The following is a 23810-nucleotide window of genomic DNA, read 5'->3' as shown; positions in this document are numbered from 1 at the left end:
CCCGAAGCTCCCGTGGTCACGAAATCCCTACGTGTCCTGAACACGCTGCTCCATTTTAATGTGCCACTATTAAAACAGGACCTTGTGCCTGCCCTTGGCACAGAAATGGTATTATTACTCAATGTTACATCAAACTGGTACTCCAGAGACAGAGGCAAGCATGTTTGCTTAGTCTTTTTCAAGCTGTCTTTTAGGCAGCTTCATCTGTGTATGTCACTGTCACTTGATTTAAAAAAAAAATCAGATATCCATTCATGTTATTTTGCTTTACTTTTTTATTTGGTGATGTTTCATCTGCATTTTCTTTGTATTGACTTTCAGTGGGTATTATTCAAAGAAGTCGCCTTTATCATATCTAAATAATACTGTCCAAAAATGTTTTTCTGAAGATTAATGATATAATATGTGTCATTTAAGAAAAGTACCCACTTGGTTTTATCTATTGTCATTGATTACAAGAGCAACACGTCTCATTAAATACTCTTAATTATGTTTTACAAATATCAGCTTAATATCACGAGAAAGTACACTTTTTCATGAATAGATTCTAGCATTTTTTAAGTCAAATCATTAATATAATGCAATGCCATTTCTTAATAGTGTTGGTCTATGGTATATGAGTGTTTAAGTTTCTTACTCTTGACCTCACAGCAGGTTATGCCAATGACAACATTTTATGTTAAAACCTTTGCTACTATAAGTTGTTCTGGATAAAAGACTCCCCTATTGTGTGAGAGGATAACAAAATCCACATTTAGGAACAAAGCAGTGTGTTTTGCAAGACTCTGACTGTGTTATTGTACTGTAAGAACATAAGGACATGGGAAGGAGAAGGGAGTAAAAGAGTAATGTGTTTTCATATCAAGGCAATAGTACACGTAGAGTGGGACCGGGGGTAATCAATTGAAAGACATCTGGATATAAAAGCAGACGCTATTCTTTTTATTCATGGGTAATTTCTGCCTTGCTTAGTTTATATTACCTTCCAGGGGTTTTTCATTTATCAGGTAGAACAGCCATTATAATGCTTTATTCACATATGTTGACTTAATTAAAACTATTCAATTAAAAGGTAAATCAGTTATTTTAACCCCCCTCGCTGATTATGTAATATGATGTGATAATAACAGTTCTCCATCAGATCTGATAATCTTTTGGACACATACCACCAATTGCTATTAAGGTATATTTGTATCTGTGGTATACATTACTATAATGTTTTACTGTTCCTGGATACAGTCAGTGTTTGAAATATTAACATCTTGTAGGTATAACTGGTATCCACAAATGAAAAGCAACAGCGAGCCTTCAATCATATTTAAAAAAAAAAAAAGGATAACCATTTAGTCTCCAAACCCATCAAATGTACTTTTGAGAAAACTATAAATATCCCAATGAATTATCCCCATGTGTTTTGAATATTTTAACATAATGTTTATACATTGTTGGTTTGAAGCAGAAAGAAAAAAAAGGGCCTTTTTTAAATTGAATTTTCCGTACTCCCAGATTGTTAAGACCCCAAACTACTTTCTGACCACATACACAGCTTCTGGCCTTCTGTGGCTCACATTCTATTGGTTACAACTCAGCCCACAGCGGTACAACCATGTTATAGCACATATGCACATGATAAGTGAGCAGGCTAGAGGACTACTAACCACTGATGTTGATGATTTGATGTGGTTAGGACCGCAATATAAAGGCCACCACAGAGCGCCCCCACAGTGCTTTACCTCCATTGGGTTCCTGCTTTATAAAACAATTGGCCTAACACAGGAGGGAAAAATATGTAAAGAATAAGAACATTAATCGGATTAGTCTAGTTCTTCTCCAAAAATTAAACAAGTCGTTTTTTTCCTCAGCCTTCTCCGCATTGACATGCATTATATCTATACATACATTCTACTGCCGTCCTCCACACAATGGCTCTATTTATGCCAAATGTGCTGGCTAATGTAGCCTTAATTTGGCATGAAAAATACTGAAGGTGAGAAGGATACATACAATAAAATCATTCGGGATTTGTTAAAGCAAAAATCAAAACCAACAAACAAAACAGCTAAAACGGATTTCAATGCGGCACGCAGAAAAATGTGTGAATTGGTCTGAATATTACTTTTCCCCTCCAATTAGCTTTAGGTTTCGCTGGTGCATCCACAAGCATGTGTCGGTTTAATCTGTTTGGCTCCTTGTGAAGAGCTTAAATCCATTTTTCTTTCGCAGTTACCTCCTAAGTTTTGCTTGTCAGTGGCTGAATGCAGTTGAGTTGTATCGGATCACTATCCTCCCAGAAACGCCTGAGGTCCGTTCCCAGCTTCAGGGCGTTTGTACTTTACATTCCCCACAGAGTGCTGGTTATGGCTTGAATGTGGTAGTGTTGTCACTGCGTCCAAAGCTGCTTGAGGTCCCATTTCCACACTGTGGCATCTGCCTGCATGCCCACACACAGTGAGCACTGGTTTATCTTGTTATGTGGTGCCACACTTTTATACTTCCAAGAGTTTTCGAGGTTCCATTGGAAATCCACTCTGAGATTTCACAGAACACAACCAATATCTAGGAGGTGTAGTGGTCTGGCTTCAACGATCATGTTTCATACACATAGCTTGTGAATATAATATGGCAGTGTTATTGCTTACATAAGTCTCTTGTGGAAAATGAAAGGCCCCTGCGTTTGGTGGGCAGCCCTTCGTACAGTTGGTTAGCGAGGTTGCACCCAGCACTTTTCTTCTCAGTTTTTCCCACATTTTTTGAAGGGATGTCGAGAGTTCCATCTTGATGCTTGATGGTTTGATCTGGAAGCAGTTTGAAGACAAAATGCCCTGCTATCACAACCACATGTTTCTTTTCACAAATATGGGTGTAAGCAGTGACAGATTGTCACTAGGAAGGCAAGTAAGGTAGAACATTTGCCATTGCTTTTCTGAGTATTTATTATAAAGTGCTTACAAAAGTTTCTCAAAGTAATCCTACAACAACAACAACAACAACAACGCAATCTCTTTCCCAACCCTTCACAAATAGCAGTTCAATCAGTGGCTAAACACTTCAAGCCACAATGCTCCAGATACACCTCTAGCGGTCTTCTAGGTAAAAGTCATTTCTTTTTTTACACAACATAGTTAAGTATGTTTTCTAGGCAAGTTTGTAACCAACCTAACTTACCTAGAGGTAAGTATGAAACCTAACTGTTATACGTATATTGCAGATACCCGACATTTGATTTGTGTTGTAACACGTTACACATACAGCAGTTTCCTGAGTAAAAGTCTTGCGTTTCTTTGTATGTATTGTCTTAAAATATGTAATTTACAAATATGATTGGACTTTAATCCAGGAATCCGTTTTATGTGTAATACTTAATATATATAAACCAAAGGTCAATGTTGAGTCATTGTAAGAGAGATTGGAATGACTTGAAAAAACAGTTAAATGATATGTGGTCTTTTCAAAACCCTTCTAAATAAGTATATGCAACACATGCATAAAATACACTGTCATTTTTGCCACAGCCTGTTAAATATTGTGTTTATGGTGTGATAGTATGCGTTCCCAGAGTCTTCATTGCTCCCTTTTTCGATGCTTCCCCCCTCAGAAGATGGTGGTAATCCCTTCTACCAACACTCTTCTTCCTCTGTCTGTGGCTCTGCCAGTGTTTATATCCCAGGGCTTGGTGGCTTGCTGATATTGTGTTTTGTGCTATCATAGCTTCATTCTTCCAAAAACCATCCGAAGCCCCATTTCCACACCCTGACATCTGTTGTCCATATCGTACCCTGGAGCTTAATGGCCACTCACTCTGGTCAGTGTTTACCAGCTATTGTGTTAGTGGATCCAAAGTGCCGAGGCTGTGCTGACGCCTGAGGTTCCAACGTGAGGCAGCTTCCAAACATTCGGCAGCATTATCCTGAGCCAGGCCGCTCTCTCTGTTTCCCTCCTGGTCTCTTATTTCAGTTTAATACAGTTACTACGTTGTTTTGCAGTTAATTTGTAAGGTATTATTTTCCCCAACATGTTCATTGTTTCAGACTTATTATTAGATTCCTCTCTTCCTCGTGGCTACACATGGCTGATGTTGCCTGTTGGTCTTTCTGTATGTATCCTTTAAAGCGTGATGCTGCCAAAGGTATTATATGTCCGTCCTACTGCTAAAATAAATATGTAACGGAAATAATTGGTACTTGATATTTGTATTTCGTTTAAGATTAAGCTGATAGGCGGGAGTTTAGCATCGTAAAGATAATGTTCACGGCATACAATTGTGTTAAATATGAGCTTGTTAAAGTTTCTTTTGATAGCACCACTGGGAGAAGGACTTTAGAAAGACTCTACATCTGAGTAAAAAAAAACTGTGATATGTTTCCATGCATTAATGTTCAACAAGCTCTTTATTCTTCTCATACTGCCTGTGCTGCAGCACCTCTGTTCACCCTCTGTCTGAAACCAGAGCCCAGAAAGAGCAAGTGTACATGGTGATGTCATTATGTTACAGAAGTAAAGAAAGGAGTCCCATGGAGGCATTTCAGGAAGGGGGGACAGTGTGGGAGAAAAACTCCCTCTGGAGGGAACTTTGGGATTTTAGCCTTTACTGACCATTTACATGCACAAAAAACTATTATATATAATAATAATAATAATAATAATAATAATANGAAGTTGTTGTTGCTATGGAAACAACATGACGGAGAAAACTTAATATCTTCTACATATAAAGACGGAGAAAGTAAAGAACAAAGTCGGAAAATATCAGTACAGTATCATAATACTTTAACATAATTGTTTGTGTTACTTTCGTTGCAGTTGTATGTCTTAAATGTAATGTAAATGTTGCCTTCGTGTGTGGTTCGGGGCCATCTTCGTGCGAAATTCACAATTTCATATTCGTGTGTCCATCGGGTGTCAATATCCGGACAGTGTGACAGGGGCTTTACCCCATGCTCAGAATTAAAGCAGTTACCTTTTTATTTTATTTGATGACCATCACAATGGCAGGTTTTGAATTACCAGCTTCCAAAAAAACATAACAAAAGGAAATTAAACCTGCTATATATATATCTATCTCATGTGATTTTGGAAAGGAAGGTTTTAAGAAAGCAAATATTTAAGTTAGAGCCTTCGAGATTGACAATGGTAGAGCCAGATTTGATAAAAAAAAGTGAATGGTTTTGTAAGATTAAGTTAATCTATATGAAAATAGCCAATAACAATAAAGGATGTTCAGTTCAGAGATAGTTAAGCAGCGTTCCCCCATTGTCACAGTCTGTAGCCTGGAATATATGAAGCTGAGATAATAGCACGTAGAGGAGGCCGCGAGGAAGCTGGCTCTGATCAAAACCAATCCATACTCTTAATGCCGCATTGAGATCAATGTTGGCTCAACATGAAGTCAGTTAAGTGGTTATTAATGACAGCAGGGATGTATTATTGTGACATGTGGCTAACGTTCATAGCCCACAGGAATGGGTCAAATGTGATTTAAATACACTGCTCACATATGTTGAGTATTAGAATCAATTGGACTTTATTACATACTGTAAAGGGTAAATGTTACAAATCCTCATTATAGACAGTTATTTCCTGGTGTTTAAGGCATTTAACATTTAGCTAGTTACATCTAGGCTTGCGTTATCGACCTAATGGGTAATATATATGACTATCATTCTACGGTTCTGAGTTATTGTCCTCAGCTCCAGTGAAGGCACATTTTAGGTTTGAGCCGAGTAAGAGAGGAGGTTTCTTGATCTGACTTCTAGCTTATATGTCTTTACTTTGCACTTTATATTAAAAAAGGTAACAAACTGGGCTGGCAGTATATGGCCTGTTATGGCTTGAAAGACTCTGGATACAAACATGTGTTATATTTAATTAAGTTCAACTTTTTTACCAGAGCCTTAGGGTCCATGTATTTATTGTTTTCGTTGGGGGATTTGGTTTTATTTATTTAGAAAATGTTGATTCTTTTTTCACATTGTAACTAGAACCCTATTCCTAAGATAAGTTATTGCTCTTTAAAAGGGTGTACAACCATTACTATGCTAAACATATTATCAGTAGGCCTATATCATTTTATTTAAATATTTGTAAAATGAAAAACATATATATTTTGCGATTATTTCTGGGACTGCATTTTATCCAATAAATGATTATTGTGCTTAGTATGACTCCAGTATGAGACCTCTGTTATATACCAACCGCCCATCTAACCATATTTCCCATATACACAATATCACCTATCAACCTTAGGCAAAATCTGGAAGATATGTTTTTATTAAACGTAACATTACGTTAATTGCGCAAACCTGGTTTTATATTACTTAAAACAAACATAAAGTATTACTTATCAGCAGATAACCTGAAGTAATTGAATTCATTGTAAATGTTTTCCTCTCCACACTGGCCGTGCACAGACACCTTTCTAACACAACTCTCAGCGAGACCAGAGATAAACCCCCTCTTCTTGTTCGGAGTTCAAATGCATTACAGTTAGTGTGCGCCCACACATCCAAACACACAATCCCAGCTGCACACTTATTGCCTCGTAACCCAAGAAGGGCCTTTTATTTCCAATGGGGCAATTACTACCACGGAGGGTAGTTATTAAGGAAAGTAAAGCCAGTACTTTAAATGCCTTTTCTCCCATTGTTTGATACTAATAACACATTTCAGGGGCTGAAGTGTGTTGTTTAGGAAGGAAGGAAAGAAGCAAAGGGGAGGAAAGAGCTGAAAATAAGGGAGAAATTGCATAGGGAGGCTAGAATAGCTCAAGGAAAGGAGGCTTTCTCTCATCCTTTCTCTGCAAATTACAGTTAAAAAAGGATTATCTGTTTTATTTTATTTTAATGTACCAGTATTTCCCTTACACCTTGAACAGTTTTTTGAACATTAGTGAGAATAACAACCATTGTCAAAAAAATTAAAAATAATTGAAGCCGGCTATAGCACTCCTCCAGGCTGGCACCGGCCCTGCTAACTCCACTCTTATTAAAACAGAGCGAGCAGCAGCCAATCATAGTCAAACCAACAATGTTTATGGTAATGACAAAATTGAAGATAATTATCCGCCTAAAACAGTGTGTTTATTCATAGAATTATGCAAATGATGCACAAACCACTTCTATACAGCTTTTGTTTCCCTGCTCTGCAGTAGGTTTTGATGTACTGTATAATGTGAGAATGCTATGTGAAGGGAGAGAAAGAGAGAGAAAGGGAAAAGAAGGACTGGCAGAGGAAGAGGGCGGGGGAGAGAAAAAGAAACAAGAACGAAAAAGATGGAGAAAGTCCATTAACACACTTGTAAATGAGTCTCAGCTATTTACCCCACGCTGGGCCTCTCAAATTACTGACTGTGTTCAGGATGCAGATTGCAGATGGCAATTAAAGATGAACCGTGTGCACAGACACACACAGAAAGACGCACACACACATGTGCCAGCGTAAGCTTGAATACACTCTCCCCAAGGCAGCAGTTCGCTGCAGATCTACTGATCTCCATAGCAACATTCACTGCCGTGGGCGATGGTGACATCATGAAGATTGATTGTCATAAAAAAAGGTAGAGTACAGCAGGGACAGGGCAACGGTAATAGAGGTGTTAGGTAAAGTGCTACAGTGCTCCTCGCTGCGGGCTAAAGCCGTGGTCTACAGTTGGGGGTCTGCTGTGGGGACGAGCAGACATAAGTGAAGGGCCTCAGCTGGGCTCCAAATACTTTTCAGCAGTGAGGATGGAGAGATGGGCTTATGTAACACGGAGAAAATATAGAGAGCTACTGTAGCTCTCTGGGGTTCAGATGCTCAGCGCGTTCCCTCTGCTCTCCTTTCTGTTGATCCACCCTCCTCCTCTATTCCTCTCCTCATCTTTCTCTGTTAGACAGCCTCCTCTCAGCCCTCCTTTCTTGTCCCTCTTCACCCCGCTGACTGATCCTCCTCCTTTTTTTCCCCTGCCTGGTTTTTTTGTTGGCGTTTGTTTTTCTTCATTTTTCTCTTACGTAAGACAGACAGAAGTGGAGCAAGCTTCAAAGTGAATGGCAAAGCCGCCTTTTCCCCTGCTCGCTTTGCTGTTCATGCATGTCATTCCAGTGCCAGCCCCCTCCCCCCTTTCCCCTCCATCTCTCTCTATCCTCATCTTTCTTTCCTCTCTCAACCTTCCTCCATTTCCTCTCACTACTGTACACCAAGTCACTTTTTGAGATGATAACCCCTGACTTTGTCACGGCCACCTTGACCAAAAAACGAGGTGGCAGTGACTGGTTGAATATGATGACCGCGCACTTTCTTGAAGCAGAGACCCTCTTAAAAGAAGTGGGTCTCATTACGTGTGCCTCTTCCCCCTGTCTGCCCTTGTTGTATCACATACAGAGTGATGCAGGGATGAGTGGGGTGGTCCTTCTCTTTGATTACCTGTCAGTGAGCCTGAGCATCAGAGGCAGACGAGGTAAAAGCTATTCCTAAATCATCTCCCTTTAAACACATACCCTGGCTCAAAAGGTGGAGAAAGTCATACCGGTGATTTAACACAACTGCTCGGGATGGCCTAGATACTGGATGTGTTATGAGTACTGACACACACACACACACACACACACACACACAGAATCTGACAGTAAGCATAACGTTGATCCCAGGCCAGAGAGAGACGAAGCATCTGATGCTCCTGCTGTGGGTGGACCTTATGGACCTGACACACCAAACAATAAAAGTGCTGACAAAACCCTCTGATGCGTCGCCTCACATCACATCACCTCAACTCTTCTAAGCAGCACTAAAACCCACGACGNTCTGTTAGGAGGCTGGGAGTGTGTGTGAGATCCTATTGGCTGCAGGCTGTGGTCAGGGACAAACAGCAGGATTGAGGCTGTGTGTGTGTGTGTCATGTGTTCATGATTTAATAAATGCCCACACCGGGTTGTATTTTGGACGTTCTGCCTCTGCCTCCTTGCTTGGTCGGGCCGCTCAATTGTCAGCTTCACAGGGACCTATTTTATTATCTTCTGCCGTTCCAAAGTCATGTCGAACTTTAATCTTGGACGGCGGAGGGTGACATTATCTTGGCCTCCTGATTTCCCCGGAGCCTGACACACAATTATAATCAGCTAGAGCAGCGAGTCACTACCATCAGGAAAACTCCAGTTTAGCTGACCCTCCTGTTTCTACTCCGCTACACACTCAGACGGGGGAGGATTTTCTTTCACAAACCGCCGTGTAATTTCAAAAATACATGGTTGTCGGTTTTAAAAAAAAGCTGACGCAGTGGAGCCATTCAGAGAAAAGCTCGTCTCCAGACTCACTTCCTGTCTGGTGATGTCACTGTGACCTCAGTAGTAACCAGGCAGCTCAAATCACTGTCTGACGATTTTTGTCACTTCAAATGCACTGAATCGTCCTGAAAGTTTAAAGTTATCTTGCCGTGGGTGTTATTTTCAAATAAGGCCTTTGAATCTTTGGATCAGTTTTTTGTAAATGTGTTGTTTTTAATAAAAGGACAGTTTAGTTTTTTCTGATGCAACATTTCCACAGTTACGGTTCCTCATAACTATTTGTTCTTCCAGTTGTTTTCATATTATGTTGTTATCAAATTTGATTAAGTCTTAGCTTATTGGAAGCAACAAAAATAAGTGAAGTGAGGTCTTAAACGGACACCATGATGATATACAAGCAAAGCAGCCATCAATCAATAACGTAGAAGTCATTTCCGTTTTTTGTGAGTTTGTTGTACAATCAGGTCAGTGACATTACGATGACATCATCAGTAACCGGGCAGTGTAGAAACTCAGAGTACAGCAGAAGTACAGTGACTCACTTTAATGGTTTTCATTTCAAAGGTGAAGTCAAACCAAAGTAAACCCATACAGAATCTGACTGAGTGAAGGAACATGCAGTGACTGATTAATCGGATGTATGACCACGACTCACTCAAAGCATGTGACACACACACACACAAAGCAGACTGTAACTAACACACACACAAAGCAGACTGTAACTAACACACACACACACACACACACAGGACAGTGGAAACAAGCTCTGCTCATGTTGTTTATGAGAACATAATGATAATACACTGCAGCTGTCCAAAGGCTGCACAGTTGTTGATTGTGATGTTTAATGCCTGTTTCAGATAGCAGATAGTGAAGAGCAGGATATGAGGGCATATAAAAGTAGAGGAGGTATGAAATCAAGAAAGATCAGCAGCTGGGTTTGAGCCAGAGATGCTTTGAATATATGGTCAAACCAAGGTTTAACCCCCGGCCCCTCCCCAAGCTGTCTCTGGACCCTGACTGGAAACCGTCTCTGTTACCTGAGCCGAGGGGAGGGTCATCCTCCGTGGCGGAGAAGTCTAGTGTGGCACCTGCAATGTCCACCATCTCGTCATCATCATCTTCGCTGGGGTGATGAATGCTGTCAAAGCTCCCGCTGCGGAAACCAGCGTTTTCCATCTCTTCTAATCCTGTTTACAACACAGCAAGAGTCCGCTAAAAACACATCCTCTGCCGTTTCATCAGGATCATATCAACAGGGGTGTGAAGTAACGTTCACTAGAGTACTGTACTTAAGTACAATTTAGAGGTACTTGTACGTTTCTTGAGTATTTCCATTTTATGCTACTCTGTACTTCTACTCCACTACAATTCAGAGGTAAATGGTGTACTTTTACTCCATTGAATACCTTTAGAGATTTGGATGAATGATGTGAAATATAATCAAGTGTTAAATCAGACTTTAGTTCCACCTGGAGTAAATTCACAAGCTACCCTGCAGTATACAAAGTCATTCAAACTAGCTGCACCTTTACCAGCTTTGAGAACACTTTAATGATCAATCATTATAAAATATTTCATATTAATCTGAAATGGACCAATCTGCACAATCACTACTTTTGGTACTTTAACTATATTTTGATGCTGATACTTTTGTATTTTTGCACAGCTCCAGTTACAGGGAACTTTTTTCGCAACAATGTCCGCCACTAGTCTTCGTTTTATTAATAGAACAAACTGGAAATATCACATAGAGAAAAGAAGATAACTAGCCTAACGTTAGCTTAAGGCGTCACTGTGGTGACAAAACTGACAAAAATAACCGTTGGTCTTACGTACTTACCTACGTTAATTGTCAACACGCTCGACCCACTTTACATGTATTTTATAAATAAGGAAGGAATAATGGTAGAAAATGGGTTGTTTTTTACCTGAAAAAAGGCAGCTCGGAAGAAGTCTTGTGACTCGGATTTGTCGTCTTCTGAACCACTGATTATGTCAACAGTAGCCAATGTAAACTTGAAGCTTTGCAGAAATCCTGCGTCATCCTCCGACCCAAAAACAGCTTTCAAAAGGTAGTAAATCACGTATGAGAAGCCATAGTTTAATATTATATTGGTAAGGTGCAACAAATAACGAACTAGATGGCAATTGCCCGCAGTACGTGGTGTTTTGCGACTTAAAACTGCAAGGGCTAGCGTCAAGTTAGATTAATAGCTACAACTTCCGGGTAAGGTTAAAGTCTACCTAATTGTTTGGTAGATAATGAATTTAAAGTACAACATATTTGCTGCAACCGATGGCATTTTTCTTCTATAATTGAACAGTTAGATCTTAATTTTATACCTACATGTTTGTCCTCTACGTTACATTAAATCGTTCCTCTTTTCTTCCGAGATGTCACATTGTACGTTTTATGTTGAAGGTCAAATCTCTCCTTTTCCGGTTAGCGGACTCATCACAGCTGCCTTGACATGTTAATCTACACACCAGGAATATTAGTCAAGTCAAGAGCTATCAATGCTTTTCCATATCTGCTCCATATGGGTCGGTGGAGCAGTTCGACTAATCGGCAATCTCTTATATTTTTACTGCAATAAAATACACATGATTTTGTCAAGGGGAGTTAAATAGCATATACAAAAAAATAAATGTGTGGTATTCATATCACAAGAGAATAAATAAGTTATTCAATAGATGTAAATAATTTAAAGGTCCCATGTCATGGCCATTTCTACTGATCATAATTCCATTGTTGAGGTATACTAAAATAAATGTATATTGTGCAATTTTCTAAACTCACATTGGTTTCTCATACAGCATCTCTGTATAGTATGTGTATTCACTCTATGTCCTAAATGGCTTGTTGGAGCTCCTGGTCCAAATGGACTAATCTGCGGAGCCGTTACGTTACGTCACGTCACTATACCCAAGAAGTAAACAATGGAAAAAGAGAAATCTCCAACGAGGCGTTCTGGGGCAGCAGACAGGTCTTTTCTGTGTTAGAGTTTTACTCGCTATAGGGAGCACTTTGAGGGTTTGTGACTCTGCAGACCGTTTACATGCATAACAAGCTACATAACACACAAGGGGACGGCCGGGTAATAACCAGAAAAGCATGACATGGGACCTTTAAAAAAAACATTAGTGTTTTGCTATAATAATGTGGTAGTGATGGACTGCTTCTATAGGATAAAAACAGTTAAATGGCGACACCTCGTGGTCAACTGTAGGCATTGAACCAGGTCACTTTCTGAGGGAAAGTGGAACATGTGGTGGAGAGAAAATCCTGAAGTTAACAGTCAAAATGTGCTGACAACAAGGTGTTATGTTATCCTGGGTGGTTATGACTTTAGCCCTGATTGATCACGTCTTCCCATGACCTCCGCCCCTAAAAAGACTGCAACCACTGCTATTTAGACATATTTATGGCTATTTTACTTGCATCCTTTGGTTACTATAACCCTTTATGAACACACAGTTAGAAATACACTACATTAATACAGTTGTGTACATTGTAAGTGTAAATATGCTTCTCTTTAATGACCCTCCTCACCACATCCCTCCTGCAGAGCTGCTGACTCCACTCTTCATCCATCAGCCCTTAATCTGCCCTCAACTATATTTACTTAACGTCCCATCAAATAAAAAAACACCCCCCTCCCTCAAGAAGGACATTTGGGTCCTAAATCAGCAAAAATAAACCATTATAACCGAGTAGGGTATAAATCACAACAGGAGACTTGAAACATGTTTAAAATACTATTATTATTATTTATGGTACTCGTTCTCACGTGAGCGTTTTTGCAGTTTGAAATGCAGTTTTTAAGAAGAAAAAAAAAAAGGTCCTTAATAAATCAGAATGACATTGAACAGTAGAAATAAACTCTCAACAAGCCACTTTCTTTCCAATCTTGACAAGTAAAAACGTTTCCAGTCGACTTAGAAAATCGCTTTTATAGTACAAGAAAACACAGAATATGTACAAAACAGAACGAACGAGTGGACATCTTCAATTCCGGGATGTTTGGTATTTAAAAAGCAGGAAATATGTGAGAACAAACTGTGGAAGAACAAGTGTAAAACAGTAACTTTAATACAATTTAAACTGCATGTTTGTTAAAGTAGGAAATGATTAAGCGTCTGTTTTTTTTTTACATAACCTCAGTCCACCTTTCAAAAGCCAAAATATACACATTTCCTCCCCTTCCTTCTCTTGTTCAGCTACAGTTTGTGTTTGTTTTTCTTTATTTGATTTACTCAGACAGGCAGTGGTGAAAGCTTTAATGTCTGAGGTTTGGGAAACCGGTTAAATCTCTGGAGACTTTGGCAAACATTTCACAAAAATGGGGAACATTTGATTGAGTTTTGGCACTTTACTTTACAAAAAAATATACATTTTACTCAATTTTCAAAAGAATACTTTGACATCTGTGGAAAAAACACTTATTTTCTTTCTTGCCGAGATTTAGATGAGAACATTGAAACTACTAAACATGTCTTTGTTCAACAAGCTAAAATCGTACTACAATTAGCTTAGCTTAGCATGACATCTCGAAACAGCTTAACTATGAGATTAAAGTCACACATGTTTGATTTGAGGATTTAAAAATAATAAACATTTACAATTATAAGCTCTGGTTTGTTCTCTGTATATTTACTTTATCCCTCCCGCTTCTTAATTATAATTTTTCTACCTAAAATTGCCCTAAAACACTGTCGTCGAGGCAAGCTGTCTCACTGTTTCCAGTCTTTAAGCTAAGCTAAGCTAACACAAGTGCTGGCTGTAGCGTTATATCTAACACACAGACATGAACTTCTAATCTAACTCTCAACAAGAATAGGAATATGTGTTATTAATACTGTTTTAAGTGAATATTCAATGTAGGATTTCAATGTAAACTGGGACTAGCTAGGGGCAATACACTTTACCAAATAATATTTGAACAAGCTAACGACAGAACTAACGGAACTAATCAAGCTCTTCCCGGTCAAAATATACAGTAATCTCTTCCCGGTCTTCTCGCCCATCTTTTACAACCAATTTTTACAGGCATTTCCAGTCATTTAAAAAACAAAATCACTATATACACATCGTTTACATTATAAACACAAGTGTCTCCTGTACATGAACAGTCATCGCGGGACAGTATAACGCGTCGGTGGAGTCTCAAACTCCACAGCTAAAATACAAAGTGATATGATACTATGGTCGATAATACAGAGTACGTATTGGCAGTTAATAATGCTGCAGCTCACACAACAGTCTCCGTGAATTCTCTGAACCAGGAGATTTAAATAGAAAAATGAAAACACCAGAACAAAAAGCAGCGTCGGAGGAAATGTCTTTGGCAACGTAGTGTTAGAACGAGTTTCATTACAGTACATCAAGTGAAGCAGAGTCCAGTCTGTTATCTTGTAAAGAACTTTCAGAGTGTGTTTTAGCTGTGGTTTTGGTCCTTCTGGAAAGCTTTTAATCCTTAAAGGAATAGTCTGACATTTTGGATTGCTAAATATGAAGCGACAGCGAGAACGCCGTTAGCTTAGCTTAGCATAAAGACTCCATGAAGTCACAGCTAAGACTTATTCTTGCACACAATCTCCCCGTAAAATATAACACATTAAACGGTGAGATTTGGCAGACATGAGTGATGTATTTCTCAAAAATGCTAAACTATTCCTTTAAAACAGAGACACCGTTTTTGTTTTTTCTGTCAGTATAGTCCGTATCCCATGGACATCCCCATGCCGATGCCCATCCCCAGCCCCAGGCTCTCCCTCAGCCCCCGCAGCTGCTCCTCCCCCAGCCGAGTCTTGTCCTCCAGCTGCCTCTGCTCCACCAGCAGCGCCGCCTTCATCTTCACAAAGTGACTGAGAGGGGAAAACACACATATATGTTAAAAATTGTTGGGGAAAATACTGAATGTCCTCGTCCAATATCAGAGTCCACATGGTAACAAAGGTATCCCAACTGTAGCTGTGTACATGACAGGATGTGTGATTACCTAGAAGAGCATCAGGACTGTTTGAGGCATATGATAGCTATGTGATTAACATGATGATTCAGCCTCTATGGAGAGAGACATATGACAAGCATGATCATTTCTGACGTGGAGCTAATCTGAAGTAAACATTGAATACTGCTTTCTATTCCTCCATCTTGTGACTGTGGAACTCCCTCTCTTGGATATCAGCATGTGAAGGACACTGTTCAGGAACTAGTTGATGCTCTGTATGTGATGACTACTTCCATTCTGGAGAGGATCACAGATACATGGATCCTGAGATTGAAGTTCAAGCCGGGGACGAGTGATTATTAACATTTTTTTTATTAAAAAGTATTCAGAAAAATTCAGAATTTTGAGAAAAAGTCAGAATTTTGAGAAAAAGTCAAAAAAAATTTAATGTTGAGAAAAAGTCAAAAAATTTAAATGTTGAGAAAAAGTCAGAATATTTAGAAAGTCAGGATTTGGAGATTTTGAGACAAAATTTGAATTTTTAGAGAAAATCTGAATTTTTAGATTTTTAGACAAAATCAGAAATTTTAGATTTTGAGACAAAATCTGAATTTTGAGAAAATGTCAGCATTTTGAGAAAAAGTCAACATTTTGAGATTTAGAGAAAATTACCTACAAGACTCCTGCATCTTTGTAAGCCCCTCTCTTGTATATCAGCATGTGAAGGACACTGTTCAGGAACTAGTTGTACCAAATACTCTGTGTGTGATGACTACTTCCATTCTTGAGAGGATCATAAATACATGGATCCTGAGATTGAAGCTCAAGCCGGTGACGAGTGATATAAACTATAAACTCAATGTGGGTCATGCAAGGACAAAGCAGGGAAATATTTGACTGTTGAATTGTAAACATTTTGCACTTAAGACGAGATTTATTCCATATTTTTTTCCATTCTATTTCTATGTAAATACTGCTATATGTTACTATATTTAAAGTCAAATTCCTTGTACGTGTAAACCTGGTAATAAACCCGATTCTGATATTGCTTATGGTATGATTTGTCTTAACACAAAGCATACGTTAACATACGGTTTCATCCCACAGGCCATAAGACTGCTTAACACCTGAGCTCTGCAATAAACCGTATTTAAATATGTCTTAATGTACGTTATTTAATTTCATATTCTGTTCTTCTACATATCATATTCTATTGACATAATAGACTTTTTGCACTACTTTGTGTTCCATTATATATGTTGCCTTGTTGGAGGAGCTCAGGTCAGGAGATTTTCATTGCCATTTCTACACTGTAGCTTATGTGACAAGAAAACATTTGAATTTTGAATTTGAATGTACCTGTAGTCGCGGTGCTGCTCGGGGGTCAGGCAGCGGGCCAGCACCCGGCTGACGGCCTGCTCTCTGCGGTCCACGTGGTCCTTCAGGTCCTGAGCCTCCGACAGCTGACGCAGGAGCTGCCGCTTCTTCTCCAGCAGGGGGAGCTGCAGGACAGAGTACAGGTGTTACATTTTGCACATTGAAATACATTCTTTCTTTACACAAATATCATTTTCATTTGTTCTAGCTGATCCTGTGACATCTCACATTAATTTCCTGATATTATTTATACTTTCTAGTCTCCATCTTTCTTAATTTTTGTTTTTGTTAGTTTTAAACCCCTTTCTTCAACCAGGCCGAAGCTTTTGGTGGAAATGTAATGCTACCTTTTCACCTCCCTATAGATACAATTAAAAGCCATTTTCTTTCTCTTTCTCTAACCGCTGTAGCACTTTAAAAGACGATTAGATAAACCCACATAGTGAAGCACATATCAAAATAACAGAATTAAGTAACAACCATAAAGACGTCTTCCTCTCCCACAGTCTCTGATTAAGTGGCTTTGTTTTAGTTTGTGCATACTATACTTGTACCACTTAAAATAGCCGTTCTTTGTGCTTTTTAAACGCTGTGTTCAACCACAGTGAATGACACGTACACCCCCCTCTCCCTGTGTTGTGCTCACCCTCTCGTGGTGCTCCGTGTCGGGGTCCAAAGTGTCCAAAGTGCTCTCCACCCTCAGCAGACGTCCGGACAGCGACAGCAGAAGACTCACCACTTTATCCAGGTCTCCGATGAACATGCGGAACTTATCCACCTCGTTGGGTTTACACACCAGCACCACCATGCTCTCCACCTGAACACACACACACACACACACACACACACACACACACACACACACACACACACACACACACACACACACACACACACACACACACAGACACACAGAGATTAATAAAATCCCAGATCAAATGCACGCTGAAGGCCCTTTATGAGCCTGTTCTCTCTCACTGATTGTGCTGTTATGTTAAATGTTTGTTGTTTGTTTTTCATGTATAGGTCTTGATGTTTGTCTGTTGATGTTACATTTCATTTAGCTAACGCTTTTTTATCCATAACAACTTACAATTACCAATTACAGGGACATTCTCCCTGGAGTAACTAAGGGCTAAGTGCCTTACTCAAGGTGTTCCTGGCGGGATTTGAACTCACAACCTTCCGATCTTCAACCTACCTCACTATCCATTAGGCCACCACTATCCTACAGATCACCACTACCCTTACACATGGAGCTGCTGTGATGCAAGTCAAATTTCAGACTTGATCTGACCATTAAAGTATTATCGTATCGTAATAAACAACTTCATTTATATAGCACCTTTCATGCTTGACGCAGCCCAAAGTGCTTTACAGAGTATGACAAAAAAATCACAATAACAAATGAGGAACATCATTAAAATATCTAAAAACAAGAAACAAGAACAGTGATACTACAAAAAATGATAAGCCAAATTAAAAAGATAGGTCTTTAATTTACTTTTAAAAATTCCAATTGAGNCGTGCGTGCGTGCGTGCGTGCGTGTGTGTGTGTGTGTGTGTGTGTGTCAGTACTCATAACACATCCAGTATCTAGGCCATCCCGAGCAGTTGTGTTAAATCACCGGTATATTTAACACAACTGCTCGGGATGGCCTAGATACTGGATGTGTTATGAGTACTGACACACACACACACACACACACACACGCACGCACGCACGCACGCACGCACGCACGCACGCACGCACGCACGCACGCACGCACGCACGCAGGCAGGCAGGCAGGCACGCACGCACGCACGCACACACACACACACACACACACACACACACACACACACACACAGAATCTGACAGTAAGCATAACGTTGATCCCAGGCCAGAGAGAGACGAAGCATCTGATGCTCCTGCTGTGGGTGGACCTTATGGACCTGACACACCAAACAATAAAAGTGCTGACAAAACCCTCTGATGCGTCGCCTCACATCACATCACCTCAACTCTTCTAAGCAGCACTAAAACCCACGACGAAGACTACAGCAAACATCTTGTCATCATGCATGCACATATACGTGACAGGAAGTTACACAGATATCCCAACACGCCATTGTACCATGAATAAATCCCCTTGTAAGGGATATACTGTATGTTCTTATATTAGTGAAGTCCAACAGTTAATGTATTTGTAATAGTTAGTTAATTAAGTGGACTTCAATAAGGTTATGTTCATAGTTGTTGGTAATACCTTTTTAATTGGCTTTTAATTGAATTTATAATTTGTTCTTGTTTTATTCAGCCCTGTGTTGGTATTAAGTTATCTTTTTAATCACAAAGCTATGTGTTACTCTTGTTATTACCTGGAAAGGGTATGTTTTTGGTTTTGTGAAGCACTTTGTGTTCCTTTTTGTACAAAAAGTGCTTTAAAAATAAAGTTTTATTTGATTTGATGTTATGTATTTAAGTGCCAGAAATACAGGTGCAGATATTTTCTTTATTAACGTCATGTGATATTGTCATGACACACACTTTAGAGTGCATAAGTAATAAAGTGAAGATTAAAATAAAACCAGATTAAAAAAAAGTCTGCTGTGATCAATTATAAATCCTTCAAATAAACTCTGAGGGTATGACTTGGTTTATTACACAGGAAAGATGGATTTATGAAATGGATCTCAAGTCAAATCTGAGACAATCCTTTGCAGACTAAGTGGGATCCGAATCGAGAATGTGTCTGAAGAAAAGTTGGCTCTGTCACTGTAAAACTTTTTTGCTTTTGCACTGCTGTTGTATACTGCCAGCGGAAGAAGTGGAAGGCACGCAGAGAGAAAAAGACTCGGGAGAAACCTCTCTAAATGGATGAAACCACTGATTCACGGGGCTGAGCAGCCAGTCAGACAGCTCTTTCTCGGCAACTGCCTCCGATGTAACATGCTGAATCGGCTTAACGGCTGCTGATAAGGTCTATTAAAACCAACGGTGCTGGACATGCCGCTAAAACCGCAGCTGCTCAAAGACAGCGGCTGACAGTCCAACGTCAGCCTGGAGCCTGAGGGGGAAATAACCAGGAGCCTGGTATGAATCCAGAATAGGTTCATACCTCTCGTGCATCTTCTTACCGCCCTGTGGTGAGTAATGTCAAGGCAGCAACAAACAAGGAGCTGTACGTGATGCACAGCAGGGTGTCTTTCGCCTGCTATGTGGTGCTGTTTCTGCCTCTTCCTTTCTGTGTTTTCTAATCCTCCTGCCTTCCTCCCTCTCCCTTTCCTTTAAGGGATGCGTAGAGGCGCTGTTAGTTCATTTATCATACAGCCGGCTCCAGCTCTCAGCCCCAGACTCAGTGATTAATGACGACCGTTCACACACTTAAACATTTAGCTTTGTTTCGCTGACACTCTAGTTACCATACCGGTCACCACGGCTTACTTAACTCTGGGTCACACTGGGGCTGAAACCATATTCAATGACGACACACATTTGTTCCCGCTTCCATATATTCCCTGTGACCTTTAAAGGCTGTATTTTTTTCCTCTATGTAAGAATGTAGATATGTCATTTATCACAGGAAGGACATTACCATATCCACACATTCCCAGCCAATTGGGAAAGTGCCATGTGGCGCTTCTGTACATCGCTTTAAGATATAGATACAGGGTTAATTAAAAATCTTCCACTGATGTTTTATCTAATTAAAATAGGGATGTGACTGGTTCAAAGCATGAAGGGTGCCATACTTGTCTTTCCTATAGATTATCTGTAAAATATCCATCCTTTTTATCACAAATATTACATTACATTTTACTTAAAGGTGGGGTAGGTAAGTTTCAGAAATTGGCTCGAGATAAACTTTTTGTTATATTCCATGGAATGCTCTTAACATCCCGATAGCAATGAATATCTTAAGTGCTTTGACAAAAAATCTATAAAAAAATGTCATCTGTGGAACCCGTAATACTGTAAAAACTACTAAACGGATTGGATTGCCGCCCTTTCTGTCAGCCTTCCATCTCGTGCACGCACAAATGTATCTCGTGCCCTCATTGTGCGTGCCGTCATTGGGCGTGCATTGCAGCAGTACTTCAATGACTCGCCAGCAACAGGCGGCCACTTTCACCATGGCAGAGTTAGGCTCAACATCGTCGACTGGTCGCAAAAGAAAAAATGTAACAGAGCAAATTAAGAACAGATACTTTACCATTAAAGCCCAATGTGACATATATGTCACATTTCAGATATTTCACACTAGGGAGGTTACTTGTCAGAAATGTGTTCTAGGTGGTCTATTTAGTCTAAATGACGTTCCCCTTAATTTCCCCAAAAGTAGATGGGTCCGGGTTCTTATGGGTAACGTATAGGCTTAAAGGCATAATAGAACTACCGTATTATATGTATTCAACTTGCGCCCCGCTGGACTTACTTTTCTGTGGGGGAAAAAAAAAAAAAAACGTCCCTTCTTAGGGCAACTTCCCACTGCCTCCTCCTCTCTCTGGTTTTGGGAAACCTTAAAAACATGAGAAAGGTAGCCAGATATATAAATTATTGTCAACATTGTCCTCCCTTCTTTCCTTTAACATTAAGGGTAAGGACAAAAATACACACCGAAATTATCCTATTTTTGGGGTAATTGTATGTATGTATGTATTTAAGAATAAGACAACCACACTAAGAGTTATAAAAAAGGTGTCCAAAAGAAACATTAAATAATTGTGTAAAGAAATGGTAGCAACATATTCTAAAGAGGCTGGGTCAACATCAATCTTGCAATACTATTATCTCACATAGCCCCACTGATCCTGTGTAGCAGGACTTGTAATGTACATACATCCACTAAGTAATTAACGATTATCCTAATTATAGTCATAATATTGTCATATCTTACACGTGAAAGGTGATTCCACAGGTTCTTGTTTGCAGACTGCGGCGATTAGAGCATCCGTAGGCTGCACAAAAGTCCGGCATAGTCAGGTACTTCTGTAAACACAAAGCCAGCAATTTCCTGTATCATAATGTATCTAAAATGTAAGATGTTTTTAACAAGCCAAACCACTTGGAAGAAATCATGTGTAACTTAAGTTATGTTGAAAAGAAAGAGCAGTTCTGCCTCTCCCACTGGTGTAAAGTTGTTGGGTCAACTTTGTAATACTAGGTCTCACTCACAGCCTCTTGTTATTAGCCAGCTAATAAATACAACCACGGCACATACACAAAGAAAAGTTGCAATTTCAACATGTCCAAGCATCCTGTATCATAGCCATGCTAATAATGTTTATAATAAACCAAACCGTTTGTAAATCAGTCAAGATTTCAGCGATTTAAGAGTATTTTTGTGCAGATCACTCACCTTACAACAGCTACCATAGCGCGTACCAGAGTAGCTGTTGACTGAAGCAAGATGGCTGCCGGTTAGCTACGCTGGAAAATCTCCCATGAGCCATATAGTGTTTATATATATCTATGCTTAAAACTGCCGCGACGTCATCTTCAATGCGACACAACTCACACAACAATGGAGGATGTGGGTGCGATCGTTTGCTTGTTTCTTGGGCCCTTTCTCATTTCTCCAACTCCCCTCCTCGACTCCACTCCTTGACTCCTATCCTCGAGACTTAGTCCCGCCCACAGGAGATGCGAGCGGAGGAGCCGAGGAGGGGAACCGAGGAGAGAGGAGGGGAAGCAGCAGGCGGTTAGAGAGGATTTTAAAAGAGATCCCAAATGCATAATTCCAGGTTTGTTTTTTATTTATTTCTCCATAGGATTTTAGAAAATAGCTCGAAATAAGGTCTGTGGTTGACACACATTTAACAGACTGGTCAAGTTTTGTTCAGTCAGGGTTTTAGGATGCGTCACTGTGCCACTCTATGAGCTGATTGTAATCTGTTGCAAAACTCAAACAATATGCAGGAATGTGAGTCTGTTTCGAAGGCATTTTTCTTTTAGTTTGGTTTGTGATATAAACAGAACAGAATAAAACTGAAAACATTGTACATTTTCTCTATATTAATAAGTCATTGGTTCTTCTTTTAGACCAGAACAGACTGATAACTCAACATGAACTATCAAAAACATCACAACATTTAGTTAACCAAACAGATTATTAGAGAAACTACTCTGCAGATTAATCAGTCAGTGGTTATAGTAAAAAATCAGAAAAGTAGTATGACAAAAACATTATACATATTCAAAACTTCTGTTGATAAATATGGAGTTTTGATGAAGTCATGTATGAATATTGTTTACACAGCCAGACAGGTTTTTTCTCATGTGAATTGTCGAAGGACTAATTAATTGTCCGTTTTATGTTGCACATGCAGATTTGACTTGGACCAAAAATGTCTTATCACACTCAGAGAAGGTTACTTACCCAAATAGTTTAAACCTAATAATAATCACTGTCTTAATTATAAGGTTCAGAAGGGTCCTCAGGGTTGTCCTCAGTCTCTGATTGTAAATGTCTCTCTGGATCTGAGTTCCTGGCTGGTTGTGGTCCTCCACAGTCCTCTCCATCAGCTTCTGTTTCCATGTGTGCAGCTGAGCTGCTGGCTGGAGACTCTGCCTCTCTGTTCTCCTCAGTTTGAGTTTGATGAAGCTGTGAGGACTGACGACCAACACACTTATGGCTTTTGACCTGATGACTCCAGGTGTATCTTTTGTCGCAAACACTGCAGCTTCTCTCCTGTGTGGATTCTCATGTGTTTCTTTACATTTCCGTACCCTACAAAATATTTCTTACAGACTGAGAAGCTAGACGGTTTCTCTCCCGTATGGATTCTCATGTGGTACTTCAAACTTCCATTTTGGGTAAAAGATTTCATACAGACTGAGCAGCTGAATGGTTTATCCCCGGTGTGTATTCTCATGTGTCGAAGTAAATATACTTTCAGTGCAAAAGCTTTCTTACAGACTGAGCATCTGAGTGGTTTCTCTGCTGTGTGTATTCTCATGTGTCGATGTAAAGATCCTTTCAGTGCAAAAGCTTTCTCACAGACTGAGCAGCTAAATGGTTCCTCTCCTGTATGGATTTTCATGTGGGCCTTTAAATTTCTACTTCGTGTAAAAGATTTCTCACAGACTGAGCAGCTGAAAGGTTCCTCTGCTGTATGGACGTACATGTGTCGATTTAAAGATCCTTTCAGTGCAAAAGCTTTCTCACAGACTGAGCAGCTGAATGGTTTCCCTCCTGTATGGATTTTCATGTGGGCCTTTAAGACTGCCAAGGCACAC

General features: G+C 39.7%; 3 protein-coding genes and 1 long non-coding RNA gene across 4 annotated transcripts in view; 1 reads left to right on the top strand and 3 right to left on the bottom strand.

Moving 5' to 3' along the window:
* LOC104951913 (plexin-A1-like) overlaps positions 1-23810 on the top strand; it is a 122407-nt gene that overhangs the window by 19533 nt on the left and 79064 nt on the right. The gene's annotated exons all lie outside the window — the stretch shown is intronic.
* On the bottom strand, positions 13003-17401 carry LOC104951873 (protein Shroom4-like). Its single transcript, XM_010778609.1, has 3 exons — positions 17235-17401; positions 16571-16713; positions 13003-15125 (listed from the first exon to the last, which is right to left on the bottom strand). The coding sequence occupies exons 1-3, from the start codon at positions 17394-17396 to the stop codon at positions 14969-14971; spliced, it is 462 nt and encodes a 153-aa protein (XP_010776911.1). The 5' UTR covers positions 17397-17401; the 3' UTR covers positions 13003-14968.
* On the bottom strand, positions 21019-21974 carry LOC104951874 (uncharacterized). Its single transcript, XR_799068.1, has 3 exons — positions 21931-21974; positions 21469-21560; positions 21019-21090 (listed from the first exon to the last, which is right to left on the bottom strand). It is a non-coding gene; the product is annotated as an uncharacterized lncRNA (long non-coding RNA).
* LOC104951899 (gastrula zinc finger protein XlCGF8.2DB-like) overlaps positions 22319-23810 on the bottom strand; it is a 13273-nt gene continuing 11781 nt past the window's right edge. Inside the window, 2 exon segments of the mRNA XM_010778635.1 lie at positions 22319-23254; positions 23256-23796. Of these exon segments, the coding sequence (XP_010776937.1) occupies positions 22984-23254; positions 23256-23796 (812 nt within the window). The 3' untranslated portion in view covers positions 22319-22983.

Source organism: Notothenia coriiceps, unplaced genomic scaffold, assembly GCF_000735185.1.
Source record: "Notothenia coriiceps isolate Sejong01 unplaced genomic scaffold, NC01 NC01_scaffold00019351, whole genome shotgun sequence".
Taxonomy (NCBI): Eukaryota; Metazoa; Chordata; class Actinopteri; order Perciformes; family Nototheniidae; genus Notothenia; species Notothenia coriiceps.
The sequence above is the reverse complement of the archived record's forward strand: the minus strand, read 5'-3'. Positions and strand labels throughout refer to the sequence as shown.